This window comes from Puntigrus tetrazona, unplaced genomic scaffold, assembly GCF_018831695.1.
Source record: "Puntigrus tetrazona isolate hp1 unplaced genomic scaffold, ASM1883169v1 S000000373, whole genome shotgun sequence".
Taxonomy (NCBI): domain Eukaryota; kingdom Metazoa; phylum Chordata; class Actinopteri; order Cypriniformes; family Cyprinidae; genus Puntigrus; species Puntigrus tetrazona.
Window position 1 is genome coordinate 774509 of NW_025048028.1, and position 18814 is coordinate 793322.

General features: G+C 39.4%; 3 protein-coding genes across 3 annotated transcripts; 1 reads left to right on the forward strand and 2 right to left on the reverse strand.

The window, feature by feature from the left end:
* Positions 1-4719: 4719 nt before the first annotated feature.
* Positions 4720-9172, reverse strand: purbb (purine-rich element binding protein Bb). The gene has a single exon (XM_043231505.1). The coding sequence runs from the start codon at positions 9067-9069 to the stop codon at positions 8182-8184; it is 888 nt and encodes a 295-aa protein (XP_043087440.1). The 5' UTR covers positions 9070-9172; the 3' UTR covers positions 4720-8181.
* A 2530-nt stretch (positions 9173-11702) lies between these two features.
* LOC122333697 (histone H2A.Z) lies at positions 11703-13888 on the forward strand. The gene is made up of 5 exons (XM_043231397.1): positions 11703-11852; positions 12555-12632; positions 12712-12825; positions 12981-13110; positions 13200-13888. Exons 1-5 carry the CDS (start codon positions 11850-11852, stop codon positions 13259-13261), a joined length of 387 nt encoding a protein of 128 aa, XP_043087332.1. The 5' UTR covers positions 11703-11849; the 3' UTR covers positions 13262-13888.
* Positions 13889-14735: 847 nt separating this feature from the next.
* On the reverse strand, positions 14736-18109 carry ved (ventrally expressed dharma/bozozok antagonist). The gene is made up of 3 exons (XM_043231396.1): positions 16906-18109; positions 15844-16100; positions 14736-15299 (listed from the first exon to the last, which is right to left on the reverse strand). The coding sequence occupies exons 1-3, from the start codon at positions 17171-17173 to the stop codon at positions 14952-14954; spliced, it is 873 nt and encodes a 290-aa protein (XP_043087331.1). The 5' UTR covers positions 17174-18109; the 3' UTR covers positions 14736-14951.
* Positions 18110-18814: the final 705 nt, after the last annotated feature.

An 18814-nucleotide genomic window follows, 5' to 3' on the forward strand; every position in this document is an offset into this window, starting at 1 on the left:
TTTAAATTAAACAACGCAGTTCATTAATTTTTTTTTTGTTGATGCTGGGGTTTTTTTCGTCCACTTTACTGATAATCTTCAGTAAAAAATACTTTTTCAATGGATCTTAATCTATGCACCCCAAAAATATACGTATAGCACAGGGCTTTATCTCGTTTCACAATGAGATCTTTTGAACATTTATTAAACCAGACAAAATTAATAAAGAAAAAAAGCTATGCTGTGGTTCCAGCCTGTGTTTGAGGTTAGAGCGCCCTCTGCTGTACTTCCTGTGATCTGGATTAATGTAAAACACGAGCGCCTCCCCGTGGTAGAAAGTCTCACTGCATATAAACAGGTGATACCTCAGTGTTGGATGTGTTTTGTATCACAGTTTTCATCTTTGGTTCGTAATATGACCATGATCTTTAAACTCTTGACATCAGACAAACTAAAGCATTATCGATTATATTTCGATAAATATAATCGATAAAAAAAAAAGTAAGTAGAAACTGGTTAAACCATTTTAATGGGTTGCTGTGACTTACTGATTACGTTAATTAAATGCTGCAAATAATATTCACCGTGTAAGATATTAACAAAAACATACTGTGCTATTACCGTGTTGTTTGGGAGGGGGGGTTAGAGTATCTTTGAAGGACCTTGGATGTTAATGAATATAAATATGGAGTACAATATTTGCACGGTCTTCTGATGCAGCTGCCGTGTTATAACATCTGCTGCTCTTTGTAAAGGGAGCCACCAGGTGGCATTTGCTGGTTTCCTCGTAAGAAGAGGTTTTTCCCAGTTGCTTGCACGTTTCCCCAAACAGATACACGACACAGACTCCTCTTTAAGATATAGACGAGTTTGTTTCTTCATCTTAACAGATTTAGAGAAACGTGGCATTGCGCGACTCGCTCACCAATGGATGCTTTGAAGTAAATGGGTGCCGTCAGAAAGAGAGTCCAAACAATTTCGGGGTTTTTTTTTAAATCATTGCTTTTGGGGGGGAAAAAATGACAAAATACTATAATCCATATTAATGCTGGCTTCAGTGAAAATCCCACGTCAAAATCCTGGTTTTGAGCTGTTTTTCACAAACAAAGTTTGATCTGTGTATATTTGTTAAAACACGCATAACAGCAGAAAGCAATATTATGGATAGAGGACTCATATTCAAGCTGCAAGTTTACATTGAATGCCTTAATGATTGAATTGTTTCTTACAAAAGCTCAGGTGTTTTATCAGCTGTTTGGAGTCTCGTTCTGACGGCACCCGTTCACTTCAGAGCATCCACTGCTGATCGAAACGGCTGTAACGCTGCGTTTCTCCAAATCTCTAGAAAAAACAAACTCGTCTAAATATTGCACGGCCTACAGTTCCAGCAAATGTTCGTGTTGGGGCGAGCCGGTCCATTTGAAGCACAAATCAAAAAAAGTCAAGTAGTCATCTGCATCAAAAGGTTCTGGGCTTTCATGGGCATAGATTTAAATCACACGCCAAACAGGGGCGCTTATCCCAAACGTAAAAGGATTCCTCCCACAAACCGCCCTCCATTGTGAGCGCACTGCATCTCTATTACAGGTCCCACTGCAGCAACCCGGCTCCTATTTCACGCAGAAGCTGCACAGAAATGCACTAAAAAAAAACAAAGCCGTGCACGCAAAAGACTTAAAACATGCTCTCTGAATCCTGCGTGAAAGCAAGAGCGCGCGCGTGCATTTTTTTTTGTTTGTTTGCTTTTTGCATTATTGTTTTTCCAAATGGTTGACGTGCATAATATGGCTCCCTCCTTGTCAGAGGCGTTTGTTTAAAATTCTGTGAGAAGTGTGTAATATTTGTGCGCGCGCTCTCCTCCTCCCCCCGGCCGTTTGCACGCTCACATGCGCGCGCTGCAGAATGTATGTCTCACATTCCGGGCACATGGCAACACCAGCTAAATATAGCCTGGCAGCCCAGCAGCACGCTGGGATCAGGGTTTCTTCCTGCGAACGCAGGATCCCCATCACGTAACGCCCCCTTCCTCCTCCTCTTTACGCGGTGCTCTTATCTGCTCGCGCGTCCGCTTCTCACCCGGGAACTCGAGCCGGTTGCCAAAGGCAGCGGTTCGTTTACGGAGTCAAACTGTGTGTGCTGCTCTCAGAGGACTTCACCTCACGACGAAAGCGTTGTGTGCAGCAGCTTCACTACTAGTCACTGAAAAGAAATAAAAGATCTTAATATAATATAGCATGTAATAGATATAATATAGCATAACACACACACACACACACACACACACACACACACACACACACACATTTGTGCTGTCAAACGGTTAACTGCGATTAATCAAAATACATGTTTGTGGCATATACTTATGTAGTATAAATGTGTTCTGTAAATATTTTATATATATGTAATATATATATATATATATATATATATATATATATATATATATATATGAAATACATATATATATATATATATTTATAGTACATACACATTTAGATAAACAAGATATTTTATTTTAGTATAGTATAATATTTTTTGAATATATATATATATATATATATATATATATATATATATATATATATATATATATGTAAACAAAATATTTATATATATATGTCATAATATATATATATATATTATATATATATATATATATATATATATATATATATATATATATATATATATATATATATATGTGTGTGTGTGTGTGTGTGTCTCTTTTTAAAACACTATTTTAAAAAATTATTACTTTAAGTAAACACTAGCTTAAATTAATATAAACCAAAAATATTTTTTATTTTACCTAGTCGTATCATTAACTAAACATACAAAAAAAAGACTTAATAATCAGGACTACTTTAAATAAATATTAAAATATTAAATGTAAGCTGTTTACTTGAAATAAAATAAACAGGGAATTGAAATAGTTGCAACAGATAGTTGCATAGGCAGCATTTCCTACATATCTAAAGTAACTAAAACTAAACAAATCTAATATTCAAAACTTAAATTGAAAAATTGCATAGCCATAGCTACCAAATTAAATGAGTGCACAACAAATGTGAATAAAAGTATGTCAATGACACTAAAATAACACTTAATTGTAAACTCATAATTAATTAAACTACATTTTTTCTGCCTGTTTTCCTGTGTTGCCGTGCCACAAAATTAGCTTAGATAAAAGTGAATTATTAAACGTGGATCATAAACGTGATTATAAATAGAAAGCGTTATTAATCCTGAACAGGACAAAGCAGTTTAACTTTTATTAACCTAAGCCCGGACATTTGAATATTGTTTTTTCGCTGTGACGTCCCACGACCCCACCCACCCTGACCTAAATCAGAAGAATGACGGACCGTCCAGTTGCGTGTCTAAATGTGCTCCACATTTAATGCTTAGAGACAGCGCCGACTCTTCGTGACCAATGACTGCTCGTGTGATCACAGCAGGAGCTCAGTGCATTTCAAATAATCCGGGCCTGATCTGGCAGAGACCTGAGCGTGGCATTGTGTGCCGGCCCGTCTCTCTCTGATTCCACCGATGCGCCGCGGTCACTTTCTGAGGGTCAGCCAGGGCACGGAGCGTGTCGCTAACCTGGCATCCCCAGTAGTCTTTAAAAGCGGGTGACTTACATTCCCCCCAGAATGACTGTCGGTGCCGGTGACGTTCACCAAAGGGCTGCGGGCATCTGTGCGGCTGGAGATGCTGCAATGTAGGTAAATTACATATTGTCACACTGCAATTTTTACATCACCTTTATGAGATGCTTTACCAGGCGCTGACTCACTTTTTAGGTTAAGACGGGCAGTGAAGTTTTACTTTTACTTAACATTCGAAAGTTTGGGGTTTGTAGGATGTTTATATATATATATATATATATATATATATATATATATATATATATATACACACACACACACACACATATATATATATATATATATATATATATATATATATATATATATACTTTTGAAGAATATTTTTCTGAATGCATAATTATCTTTCCCCATAATATCAGCTCAACTGTTTTTTGAACATTGATAATATTATCGATAATAAATTTGAATATTAGAATGATTTCTGAAGGATCACGTTTACGGTTTAAAATATATTTAAATAGAAAACGTTTTTAATTATTTCAGAATATTTTACTGTATTTTCGAGGAGCTGACACCAAATGTTTCGAACAGTGTGTTACATATTAACAAAAAAAATCACTTAAAAGATATAATGTACAGTGGAATGCATGACTTTAGTTTTGAAGGTCTATTTATATTTAAAGACGAGAATGTAACCCCAATTTTTTTTTTTTTGCAGTAACAGTAACTTTTATGCATTATCTGACATTAAATTGCAATGAATTGCTTGATTTTTATATTGACTGCAGTGATGTTACTGTTAAACAAATCATTAAAAATATTCGTGATTTAAATAAAGCTGAAATGAAATCAAGACTATGAAATAAGCTAAAACCAGTGAAAATACTAAATAAAATACTAAATAAAATGAATAAAATAAAAAATAAATTAATAAGTCTAAAGAATAAATGCTTAAAAACAATTATGAAATAATTATAAAATAAAAACAATGCAAATAATAAACACACACACATATAAACTTAATAAAAAATCAAATAAAAGCTAATTGAAAATATTATTAAAAACTATAGATGCTATAAAAAAATTGTTGAACACGATATACACGAACATAACAAAACCAGTCCAGTAGTTTGCTTTCCATCACTTATAATTTCCTTTATTCTGTTACAAACATACATAGCATTTTCTAAATATAGACTTGTAAATCTCTGAAAGAAAAAAAAAAAGGTTTAGCCGTGGGAAAAATGGAAGGCTGCCGGTTCTGAGAGAGGCAGTCTTAAGCGTGAGGGGCGAGGCTTGATGGGATGGGTGGAGATACTTTGAGTATCTGAGACCTGAGCTCTTGACAGTGTCCTGCAGTAGCCATGAACTCGCTCCGTAACTTCAGTATCAAGTAACAGATAGAAAATGAATCGAGCGAATATATGCACGGAGGATGCCAAGAACCTGAGTTTAAACCAGACGAGGGCATTCCAACGTTAAACTCTCTGCTGAACACGTAAGATATTGGAAAAATAGCTACCTTTTCGATAAAGATTGTTCTGTGAATTGCTGCTCTTGTGCGTACGATCAGGAAAACGTGGTTGACACGTGGATGCTGTTAAGAGCTCGGGTGAGTCACCTGGAATAACAGAACATTCTTGCAGAAGTTTTCCAATCTTTCGTACAGCGGTACGGAGGTATTGTTCATCGAAAAGTATGCAGACGCCCCACACCACTTTGCACAAATCCCAACCTCAGGAAACAGGAAGACAAACCAGCCAATCGTGAGAGTCGGCGAAGAGCCTGACAGGAAATGAACTCATAATCCCATCCCTCTGGATGAGTATTGCTTCCTGTCCCGTTTTTTTTTGGTTTTTAAGTGACAATAAGGCGGAAACAAAACACAAACCTTTACAGCACATATATATATATATTTATATTTTTTAAGCATATATATATATATATATATATATATATATATATATATATATATATATATATATATATATATATATATATAATACATCTGAAATAAACACAGCCAAGTTCAGTCGAAAGAAAGTCCGTTTCAGGTTTTCCGCGCGGGATTTGTGCCCGATTTCTTTTTTTTATTAAGCAAAAAACGAAAAAAGTGCTGCGATATAATCGAAAAAAAAAAAATAATGCTTTCGGATGGCTTTTCGTTGCTCGAAACGACAAGTCTCGGTTTCTCCACGTGACACACATTCACTTCACTATTAGTACTGATGGTTGTCATACAATCAAAACGAACGCACGGACGCTGCCGGTTTAGACGAGGAGCGCTGAAAACGTGGCCAGAACAGTCGTGCCGTAAAGCCAACCCGCGCCCCCCCTCCTCCTCCCCCCGAGTCCCGAATGGTGCCTCCCGTCTGCAAGCGCTCAGTTTAGCGGAGCAACCCGAACGGCAGCTGAGGAGGGGGGTGAAGCAGGAATGTCCTGCCAACAGCTGCTGTGTCACGCTTTCTGCCGCCGTTTAGGCCCGGCTGCCTGTTTTTTTAAAGCGTGCACAAAAAAACACTCGATCGCGACGGGTTTGTCCTCCCCCGTCACGTGCGTCGAACGCGGCCTGCTGACGTAATAGCGTTCGCGGTGGCGTGCGAACGGGCCCAACAATCGGGGCCTTGTGCCTCGGCGCGCCATGGAGCAAACTTGCACAGCTGAATCCAGGAATGCTCGCCCCGTTCACGCTCCTCGCATTAAAATAGCCGGCCTGCTAAGTCAGCGCGCCGCTGAGGAGAAACAGCTGCTGCGATCGTGGAAGCACGGAGAACGAGGGCCGAGGCCCGGCATCCGTTAACAACCCCGCGGCCTAAACCGATGGGAGGCGCGTGAAAACGTTTCGCAACGCAGGGACGCAATTCGTCCCTCTTGCGTTTTTAGGAAGGATCACAGCAGTACACACGACTTCGACAGCTGCCATTTAACACGAAACGGGTCAAAGGAGGCTTCACAAATCAGCACAAAACGCCGTTGCTCCCAAATAATAATAGTAACGGTAATAATAATAATAAAAAGTTCAATTATTCGCCCGTGGATGCAGGAGTGTCACGTTTTCACTAAAGTGCATGGATGAAATGCGTTTAACGTCGTTAACAATCTTTCTCCATCATAACCCATTGGTCTACTTTTTCCGTATTTTTGGTGAAAGGCTAAACAGAAATCTCGCATTAATATAGCTGCAGATACTACGCAAGAGAAAGCAATAAATTAAATAAAAAGGCAAACGCGGGACGGGCATGCACAGAAAATGGACGCACGAGACCACCGGAAAGATGTTCGTTATTAAATCGCGCAGGAAAGTTAAAAAAAAAAACGTAACGAAGTGCGTGCTGTAAACTCAAAAAGGTCGTGGGAGGAGCTCGGGAGGGCGACGTTTGTTTTTTGTTTTTTTTTTCTGCAAGGCTAATCTAGTCTTCCACAAAACAAAACCACTGGACAGTCTTCCAATCCCAGCTTATTTCTCTTTTTTACAAAAATTAGCTTTCTCGAGCTTTAGTAATTCCGTAGTTTACATATAATTTTTACTTTGCGTATTCAAAAATATGCTGGCTTGTTTTCGTATTCTCTGATAAAGAACAATCTCACATGGGGGAAAAAAAATTAAATAAAATAGAAAGACGACGCAAAATGGGACGGGGTGAAAATACACTCGCCCGCGTATTTCTGTCCTTTATATCAACTTATATCACGCGTCTATTGACTTAAGCAATCTGTCCTTAAATATTCGGAAGGGACTTGGACCCAAGTCGGAAAAAGAAGGTTGTTTTTTTTTTCGCATGTTGACCCCAAAACCAAAACCTATCGCTGTCGATTTATAGCACCGGTGGAAGGATGTGCACGAAGTAACCCTTTTCGTCAATAACGCCTGTAACGAAGTCAGAGTGTGACTTTAAAAAGTCTCGCCGTGAAACGCGCAAAAACTCAAAAACAGGGGGTCAAAGTCTGTTCCAAATCTGAATTTAAAACGTTTCAGTGCTCAATCAAGTTGGCCAAACCATACAAGTCGTGTTGATGAGAGAACAAAAAAAAAAACCCTAAAACACTAACTTAGGGAACATCTGTCTATATAAAAGGGAAAACATCATCTGGGAACACATACGTTTAGAAAGTCCCATGCTGCCTTGGTTGGAAACACACCATGAAGACCAGTGACGCTATATATATATATATATATATATATATATATATATATATATATATATATATATATATATATATATATATATATATATATATAGTAAATACTTGTATATCCCCTCTAAAAACATGTTTACACCCTTACAGCCTGTTTTGTCGTATACATGCTGCTTTTGAAATTCAGCAGCCTTGGCGTTGATGTAACAAATGTTTAATTGTGAGCTAAGACAATTAAACTTGCTGGTTTCACAGGACAGGGCAGCATCAGGAATAAATCAAACCCCACGAGACATCCTACTCGCCCCATGGCTTCAAACTTAGTCCCCCCCTCCCCAAACCCTCACCACATAGAAACTTCACAGATCTATTTTTCTGTCCGATGAATATTTTAGTAGGCTATTTGAGTTCAGTTCATGCACTTATTGTTTCACACATCTCCCGGGGGGGGGGGTCAGTCGTCGTCCACGTCCTCGCCTTCGGACTCCTCTCTCCTCTCGTACATCTTATCCCGGTGTCTCTCCTGGATCTCCTTCATCTCCTCGGCGTAGCGGCAGAAAGCTCCTCCGAACTTCCCCCAGGCCTTGAAGGGGATGGTGATGGAGTTCCTGTAACTGGGCTTGACCTCGCTGACCCTCAGGAACACGCCGTACTTGTTGGAGCCCACGTCGAAGAAGAACCTCTTGGAGTCCACCATGATGGAGGTGCCCTCGGGGAGCTCGCCGTAGCCCCCCGCGGCTCCGGGCGCCCCGCTGAGCTCCTCGTCCTCCCCGCCGTAGTCGTCGATGAGCTTGGCGAGCGCGTCTCGGAACTCGATCAAGCCCTGCGCCGGCAACGCGATGGTTTGGCCGGCCTGCACACCGCCGCCGCCGGGACCGGCCCCTCCTCCGCCGACGCCGAAGCCGGGACCTCGGTTGACGGTCTGGCGGATGCGCAGGAACCTCCCGCGCTGGTTCTCCTTCAGGTCGAGGTAGTATTTGCGGTTCTCGCGCACCAAGAACTCGCTCTTCAGCGCCCGCCGCGGCCCTCCGTCGTCGCCGGCGGACGACTGCGCGATCTGCTCCGGGCTGCTCGGCCCCAGCTGGGCGTAATGCTCGATGAAATCCCCGAGGTAGTCGCGGAACTCGGCCGCGACGGACATGGAAAGTGTCAGGCGGCTCTTGGAGCCCCCCGCGCCCACCTCCGCTATCTTAATGAAGCGGCCCTTCGCGTTCTGCTTGACATCCAGGTAGAAGCGCTTGTTCTGGATGTCCAGGCGCTTGGACGCCAGCTCCTGGGTCTCCTGCTCCCGCTGGAAGTGCTGGAGGCCCCCGCGCTCGCTCCCGCTGTCTCCATCCGCCATCTTCAGCACCTCCAGCCAACTTCTCCCTCAGAGAAACGCTCCTCTCTGCCCTACTCCAGCAGACACGGCTCTCAGCGCCGCGGCATTGGCCTCGCGTCTGCCAATAACGGGCGACGCGTTCTCGCGGGGTCACCGATAGGTGCGCGCGCCTGTCAGTCGGCGCGCGAGGGCGGCGCGCTGCGGCCTGATTGGTCAGAGCCGTTTCCTCCTCCCGCGCAGGCATTTCCTGTCCTTCTGGAGCTCGGCTCGGGCTTTGAAGGAGAACTAATAAACGCGATCGTTTTGGATAAAAAAAAAAAAAGAAGTCGGAAATTGCCAAGTACGCCGGCTCATGCGAAGAATTTGTAGGCAAAAAATATGACGAGAAATAGCCCACGTGGACATAAATATAAAAATGCATGGGAAAATAATCATTTATATATCGTTGTGCGCTTTGTTTTGTATTGCCAGTGCAATAATGCAGTAAAAGTAAACAGATACAAACATGACGTGCGTTTTTAATTGCAATGAAATTTTTATGAAACCCATACTAGACGGTGCTGCTAAATTACCAACAATACTTTGCGTAGCATTCATCTGCACTGTCCTAAAATATCTGTTCTGTCCTAAAATCTGAGCCGGGACCAGCCGTTTTCCGGCTCTTAAAGCGCGAGCTGTGAGGCAAAAGCTGACCTTGGATCAGCTGCTAAACTTCTGAGGGATGACGTCAGCGGTGACGTCGGGGTTTGATTCCCGAGGTCAGTGTGTTGTTGAAGTGATTATGAAAAGCGCACATTTAATTATCACTCTTTAATCGTGGAAGGTGAAACTCGAATCAGCGTGTAACTGATTGAACAAGACCTTTTTTTTTGTACAAGTAATTGCAAATAAGTGTTCATTATTTTAATGATTGCTCTGTCCAACACAATTGCTATTGCCATTCCGATTTTTAAAAAGTCAGATAATTAATTAGGCCTATAATAATATAGCAGCATTATATTATAACACGAATGAAAATGACAAATATTTAGGTGAGCAGAACATATTTGACTGATATCTCAAATGTTATTTTATAATTATTTTATAATTAGCCACCTATTGCTATTGCTCCTGCATCTTAATAAATGCGTAAATGAATATTTACGTTGTGTATTATATTGCAGATTGTATTTTATTTGTATTACAATTATTTTTAATCAACACCCCGACACACTGATAGCTTTGTTTTACATACAGAGTCAATTTTATAAAATAATAATAATAATAATAATAATAAAAATACGCAAAGAACAAATCCAATAATGCAAAGCTAGTGTATTTGTTCACTATTTTTTGGAAACCTTCATGTAAGCATAACGATCATTATAATAAAAAGAATATTAATAAACATTTATGGGCATGCAGAAACTGTTTACTTACGTGTATTTTAATTTTATTTTATGACTAATAAAATACGTGTATTTATATATGGCTTGCCTGCTGTAACTGTACCTCGCTGTAAACTAATAAATCAAAACGTTAAACAATAAATGTGGACTATTACGCCCTCCGCTGTCAACAAATAAAAAGAAAAGATAGCCTGAAAAGCCCCTCGTGTGCCAACACAGCCGACACTTTATTACTTCAAGATTAACACATTTATTATTTTATTCATTATTTTTAATTATTACCTAAATAAACATGCAGCAGACCAAAATAACAAGATACAGTAACTGAGTAAAATCAAACCTGCCTACAAAGTAAAAAAAAAAATGTTAAATTATGTATAATATATATATATATATATATATATATATATATATATATATATATATATATATATATATATATATATATATATATATATATATGTGTATGTATGTGTGTATATGTGTGTGTATATATATATATATACACACACATATATATATATATATATATATATATATATATATATATATTGTGGTAATTCATTCATGTACAGGTCAAACTTCAGAAACCAAAAAGGCGGCAAAGTATCGCGCATGCGCATATACTTAAGGTGAAGACTGGTGAGGCAAAATTATGTATTTTTGGAGCGCGGGCAGGTAAAAGAGACTCGCTTTTATGAGCATTATCGGGGTTTTTTGGACAAATGCCCAAAAACGTAAAACACTTCATCCCGTGAACGAGGGAAAGATGACTCAGGATGAAGAAAAGAAGCCATTTTATATGCACATAAAATGCAGAAATAGGAAAATGGGCTTGTTCACTTTTGTGACCTGTTTGATGTAAACGCCCTATATAGCTAAGGTGATCTCATTGTCATCAGCAGAGATAAGCGTGCAAAATGACCCACAAGGACACTTTTAGCTTTAGAGGTGTTGAAAAGAGAAGGATGATCAGACAGAGACCTACAATAAACTGACAAAACGTGTCCATTGACACGACCGATCTGTTATGCATTGTAGCTTTTACAACAGAGCAGCAGTATACGCTACAACACGCCGGTTATTATTCGATATACTTCACTGGGATGAAAACGTTCCCAATCACATCAAAATAAATGAATTACTTTACGTTTTTTTTTTTGTAATGAATGATGACGGCGGCGCGCATGCGCACTCGACTAGTGCGCTGGTGGTCCGAGGAAAAAAAAGAGAGAACTAAAAAACCACCCACATATAGAGAAGCGCCGTGATTGGACGGAGCCGACGGTTCAAACCAAGACGCAGCTCGCCCATTGGTTATAACGCTGGAACGTACCGCGCTAAACGCTGAAGTGGGCATCATTGTGTTTTCCCTCCGTTTCGTGCGAAAAGAGAAGCAGCTCGTCTGACGATATGGTAAAGCAAGTTTTTAATTGTCTAATTTCTCAAATAAAGCCTAGCTCGGACGGTTATATTTCGTGTAGATTCGAAAGGTGCCGTGCTTTAATTCTGTGCACGTGATGGCTTTTAATAAGCTCGCGGTGTTTGTGGGTTTGCAGTGTTTTTGGAAAAGAGCGCCGACCGTGGATTAAAGTGAATCTGGCGCAGTATTTAGCAAAACGAAGCGAGTAGCCAGAAAATGCATGCGTGCTTTTAATAGGATTGGCGATATACCCGCTTTAAAACGAATAGACTAGAGATAACGTAATGTTTAGAGATAAGAGCCAAAGTCATCGAAGCAATTTGCTCGTGTTGTTTGGAGACGCCGGGAAAAAAATGTTAAAATAAGCTACGCTTTGAGTTTACTTTGCTTTGTTTGTTTAAATACTAAGAATAAACATCGGATCTTAAGTCATATGTGGCGTTTTTTTAATCACTCAATTATTCTAAATGACCTACAAGTATCCTGGGAGAAAAAACGAAATGCAAACTTCCAGGAGTGAAATTTAATTTTTGTAATTATTTGTGAAATTTGCTAGCGATTTTAGAGTAACACTTGTTTCACCACATTTTTTTTCCCTGTATGTATGTGTGTGTGTATATAGAGGTTTCTAATCACTCCTTTTTTTTTCCTCCAGTGACTTTAAGTCTTTTGTTGTTTTTTTTGTGCTTCTGCAGGCCGGAGGAAAAGCTGGAAAGGACAGCGGAAAAGCCAAGACGAAAGCGGTCTCCAGATCACAAAGAGCTGGTCTGCAGGTACGTGTTCCTCTGCCAGCAAAGAAAAAACGAACCCCCTTTGCGTTTAACGTCGCTAGTAAGCGTTTTTGTGTTTCAGTTCCCCGTAGGTCGTATCCACAGACACCTGAAGACCCGAACTACCAGCCATGGTCGCGTCGGAGCTACAGCAGCTGTGTACAGCGCCGCTATCTTGGAGTACCTGACCGCTGAGGTAATGATTTTATTTTGGCACGTTTCGTTAAGCGGGCCTGTTGGACGTCGCGGTGGCGGATTTTTGGCCCGGCTGCATTTTCTCTTCCCGTGAATCATCTCTAACCCGTCTGCGAAGCAAACCTTGTTCAAGCCCGTGGCTCGTCTCATTGGCAGGTTCTGGAGTTGGCCGGTAACGCCTCCAAGGATCTGAAGGTGAAGCGTATTACTCCGAGGCATTTACAGTTGGCCATTCGCGGAGATGAGGAGTTGGACTCGCTTATCAAAGCTACCATTGCCGGCGGAGGTGAGTTTCTTAAATGCGTTGAATGTGTTGCTTTGCTGTTAAAGGGCCGCTTTAACGTCGTCTCTTCACGTTTTTTTTTTTCCCCACAGGTGTGATTCCACACATCCACAAGTCGCTGATCGGAAAGAAGGGCCAGCAGAAAACCGTATAAGATGCATTGACGTTCGATTCTGTCTCTGTATAGAAAACGGCAATCAGCATTTGAGAGCGCAGTGGCTTTTATGTTTCCCCCATTTGTTTGGTTATGTTTGGTAAGCGTAGTTTAACATAACAATGGTTAGAGTTTGACGTACTGTATTCATGGTAATTAACGGGGGAGGGGGGTGTTACGCTTTGCGGGGTAAGGAAATGTAATCATGGTTTTTGTGTTTTAGTTGGGTTAAGGCATAGGTTCTGGGTTTTGTGAGGTTTGAGTTTCATTATTGGCTTTTTAAAATCTGTTTTATACATTAAAAGATTTTTTTTTTTTCTAAGTGTTTTTGTGGCTCTTCATTTTGACTCGTGTCGCCTAGAAACCTTTTAACCCCGTTAGCTTTGCTCTAAATGCTGGATGAAATCTGTAGAAATGAATTCTGATCACACGTATGAGATTGTGAATAAAATGCATATGAACGTTTTTATAGGAACATTGCTTTTGTATGTCTACTGCACCAAGTGTAATATGATTTATACTTAAGTAGAAGGAACTTAATCACTTTTTCTTTTACGATTTTTAATTGGGTTTATTTGCTTTAATTTGCCCATCCACAAATAAAAGATGTTACGTTGAAAGCCCTGATTTCATGACATTAAGTGCTTACGTTTTTGTGTGTGTACATCTTTAAATCGAAATACATTTACTTCAGATATAAAATGCAGATACGAAGACTTGATTTATGAGAAATCAAACATAAGTGCGCTTAATCCTGTCATTTCACAGAAAACAGGACTAGTCGTTTTTTTTAAATGCATTAAGAAGCTTAGATGAAGAACATTTTGTGATGTGATCAGAAGTTACAGTAAAAAAAAAATCAGTATTAAAAAATCAGAATTATAAGCTGTTTCATTAAAATGATTAGGAGATTGGAAGTTATTATCTAATAAAGCGTGGCTCATCAAGTTCTCCCTAGACGTTTACATTACGCCATATTGATGCATCGTGTTCCCTTCAGTTTATTCCTTTTTACTTGAACTAAAAAGAAAGTCTAATTTTAAAATCTAATTTACCTTCGCAAAAAAAACCCTATAACTCAGCATTTTAGATATGTATATTTTTTGCTGAGCAAAATCTCCAATATATTATTTAATACAGTATTGGCTATTTATTTTTGCTCCACATAAAGTCAGTAAGACTTTTTAATGTTTTTTTTTAACAAGTAAAATGCTACATATATTTGCTAATAAACAGTAAATTATAATAATACGAAATGGTGCAATTGTAATTTATAATAATAAATAATAATAATAATTTAAATTATAATTGATTCCGAATTTTCAGCATCATTTCAGTCTTCAGGGTCACATGATCCTTCAGAAATCATTCTAATATGCCGGGGGGTTTTTTTGCTTTAGATAAAATTTGTTTTATTATCGTGTCTTATGCTGAAAACAGTTTGATAAATAGAAATGTCAAACAGACGGTGTACTGAAATAGAAAACGATTTATTTATACACTCCTCTTGTACACATAGACATGAACGAAATAGAACTTTCTCAAGATTTACAAACATATTTAAATAATAATTCATCAAAACGATTAAAAAAAAAAAAGGTCACATTTGTTATTGCACTTCACCCTGTATTCACAAATGCAAAAATGTAAACAAAGCACAAGGCGTAACGGGCAGAAACGGTCTCTCCTCTCACTGTGTGCTGTAGTACTGTGAATGATAGGGCTGGTATGGGCTCATCACGGGAGGGTTGCTGGGATGGACAGGAAGGCTCTGTAGGGTGCCGTACGGATACAGGGCCTCCACAGGCAGGGTCGGCAGGCCTCCGGCTGGAGCGGGGCCGTAGTGAAATCCCGGGCCGTAAGGTGCTGGCGTCTCCTGGACTGCCGGATAGTAGCTGGGATACGGAGCGGCACGGAAACTGTGCAGATCGGAGTAATGCATCATATGTGAGGCCACTTTGGCCTGGCAGGCGTGAGCCAGGCTGTCCTGAACGGTCCGCTTCAGCTTCATGCGTCGGTTCTGGAACCAGTTTCTGATCTAACGGAAATGAACATGGGATAAGTTTACACCGAACAAGCGTATTATGCTTTTATAATAGTATTAAATTATTTTTGTGAGCCCCCTGTGGTTAAAGACTGGTATAACAGCACGCTAGCATTTGTTGTGGTTTTCAGGTTTTCGTTCCAGTTCTGAACAGAGAACAGAGCTGATGATCTCGGTCAGGCGTGTTTAAAATGTCGTCTCTAACTACGCAGATGTTTGCGAAAGAAAGATAAGCCATTCGCCTGCTCAGAAGTCGCCGTACTACGATACGGTGATATTCAAAGGCAGCGACGGGAGAAGCGAACCTGTTCGAATCTTTGAATCAATTGAACCAATTGCTTCGCGGAAAGATTCACTGCTTCGAAGCGCAACACGTTAGTGACGCCTTCCGGTCAACGACACGTCCTTTTTATCATGCAAATATTTTTTAAGTGTATAAATCTAACAATTGAACAGCTCTGCTTTACTAAGCAAACGCAATTAATAATAAATAAGTAATAATAAATGCAATACAGCCTACAGGAAATCGAGCTCGCACCTGTTTATCGGAGAGATTCAGTCTTTTGCAGAGCTCGGCTTTGTCCTGGGCTCCGAGATAAGCGTTCCTCTTGAAGGCCCTCTCCAGACTGTTGATCTGCTCGGCGGTGAACGCGGTCCGGGGCCTGCGGCCGGTAGAGGGAGACACCGACTGCGCCGGTTCTTTAGGGGCCCCGGGTGAGAGGGAGCGGCCGCCCTCGCTCTCGTAACCCGACGTCTCCTCCTCCTCCGCGCCGCTGCTGAAGCCCGGCTCCGATGCTGTCAGAAAACAAAGACAAGTGAGCGACGAGTTTCAAACGTGAAGCCAGGGGACCCAACAACAGCTGCGTGAGAGAGAATCAGGACACGTGTTGCATTTAAACGCGCATTGCTCAGATGAAAATAAATAAAAAATAATATGTTAATATAAGACATAAAAGTTAAATAAAACCGATCACGAGCAATCTGTAATTTTGCTGTAAGCATTTAAAAAAAGAGAGAGATTAAACTAGGCTGCTTGAAATTGGTATTTACTTACATAATAAATAATTAGTTTAATACAATTTTTTTTAATTGTATTATTCAACAGCATTGTACTGTAATGTTAAGGAATTTCATTTTAGCCTATTGTACTATTAGTCTTATTTTCTCTTATTTATCTATTCTGATTTCAGCACCTACAAAATACCAGCAGTATTGTAGATACATAATTTACTTTAATTAATGGTTTAAAATCTAAAATAACACAAAAAAGTTTTAGACCAGTATTTTGTACTTATGAGTGTATATATATATATATATATATATATATATATATATATATATATATACACACACACACACACACACAGAGGTATATATTTAAGATATTGAAGAATTTATACTATTTCCTGATAATAAGTACACAAATAGTACACAAGTATTTTAGACCAGTATTTTGTACTTATGAGTGTGTGTATATATATATATATATATATATATATATATATATATATATATATATATATATATAGTACTATAGTACTTTTAGATCTGTGATCATTCTTCAACAACGCAAACATGGATTACTGTAACCGTTTCTTACCGTGAATGTGTTGCTGGATGATACTACTGTCACTGGACTCTGTATCTTGTGCAGACGTACATAATAAACTGTTCCCCGGCTGTGCTGGCTCCATACGTTTCTCCCGATCCTCCACGTTTTCCGGTCTCCATCTGCTGTAGAAGCCGGGAAGGCTCTCCGAGGCGGTGCCGGAGGCGCTCGGGACGTCCTGGCCGGGGGAGACCCAAGAGCTGGACGCCGAGGCCTGGCTGCTTTGGGAAAGCCACTCAATGGAAAAATGCCCCTTCATCTTCTGCGTCCAAATCCAGCCGAAGAAAGACGGATATCCAGTACGTCCAGCTCCTCTAGTCCCGTGTCTGAGAGAGTCAGATGTGTGCTTGTGTTCTGATAAGCGCGGCTTTGGGTTCACCGATCAACACCTCCAGCACGGGGCTCAAGTATTTATAGGGCTAATCCCAGCTCATTTACAATTCACTTCGCCCCGGATCAAAGGAGACGTCCTGATCTCCACCCCTTCAGTTTTCACAAGTGTGGTAATGAAGACGTCTCAATCGGCCTTGAGTGAACCCATTAACTCCTGGCACCAGTAAGTCTGGAGATGTAATCCCCTCCCTAAAACCAGCTCTGATCCGTCTCCTCTCTGAGGTGTGCGCGTGTGATTTCATATATTCACGTTGGAACGGTGCGATGGAGGAAGTTCAAGGTTAAAAACAATCATGATGCACAGCGATGCATCGTTTTGGTCAATCGACTAAAATCTTGCAAAAGCATGATCGCATGACATCCGCAGAGATAGGTACACTGTAAACTCCTCTCTCTCTCTCTCTGTTTTTGCATAATACATTTCATTCTTCTTTAACAGTCTTTTTTATCATAAGATATCTACGGAGCAGAAACGCTAAAACTACAAAACTGAAAAAATATTTATTGATCTACTTACTTGCACGCACGCACAAGCATGCAAGGAATATAATAATTAACAAAAACAATTTGAATGTCTCTTTTTATAAAAAAAAAAATGCAAATCATTTTTGCTTGTTTGTTTGTTATATACACGTGAAAGAAAAGGATTTACTGACTGATTGTTTCAGCACTACTAAACGGAGCTCAAACATATGCAAGATGAGAGATTAAATTATTTATTTAGTCCAGCACAATAAAGCAATGTTTTCAAAACCTTTGCTTTCGTTTAATATATACTTAGAACAGAAATCTCAATAACCGGCTAAACGACATCCAAATCATTTTTATCAATCTTTTATTTGCATTTTATCTTCAATACTAGTCAACAAAAGTATGTCCTATATATATATATATATATATATATATATATATATATATATATATATATATATATATATATATATATATATATATATATATATATATATATATAGATATATAGATAGATAGATATAGATATATTTATATATTTTAAGAGTTTATTATTTGATTATGTTATCATGTTTATTATGTCTTGTCACATTAATTAGCAGCTTTTTATTATTTTTCAAAACAACCCAACTGCAGTTTAATGGAGATTAATAAAAAAAACAACAACTGTATTTTGCAAATGAAACTAGAATTAGTTTTAAAGATCCCAATAGAGAAAATAAATGGTCTTTTTTTTAAAACAGCGTCTCTTTATTTTATTAAAAAACCCAAGTTTGTTTATTGTTTGTTTGCTCGTCGGTTTCTGATTCCAACAGAGCAAAACTGCCGTTGCGTCCCTTTTGTGAAAACGTCTCTCTCTTAGACACTTAATGTTCCTGTGAGTGGCTGCAAACGTGGGTAATTCAGCTCTTGTTTATGCCCTTTTCAGCGGGTATTGGTATCAAAGCTCTTTTGAAGTGGCAGGTAGAGGTTAATGGGCTGTTTTAGAAACACTACACGAGCATGGAGACAGTAGTCTGCAGAGACCCAACTACTG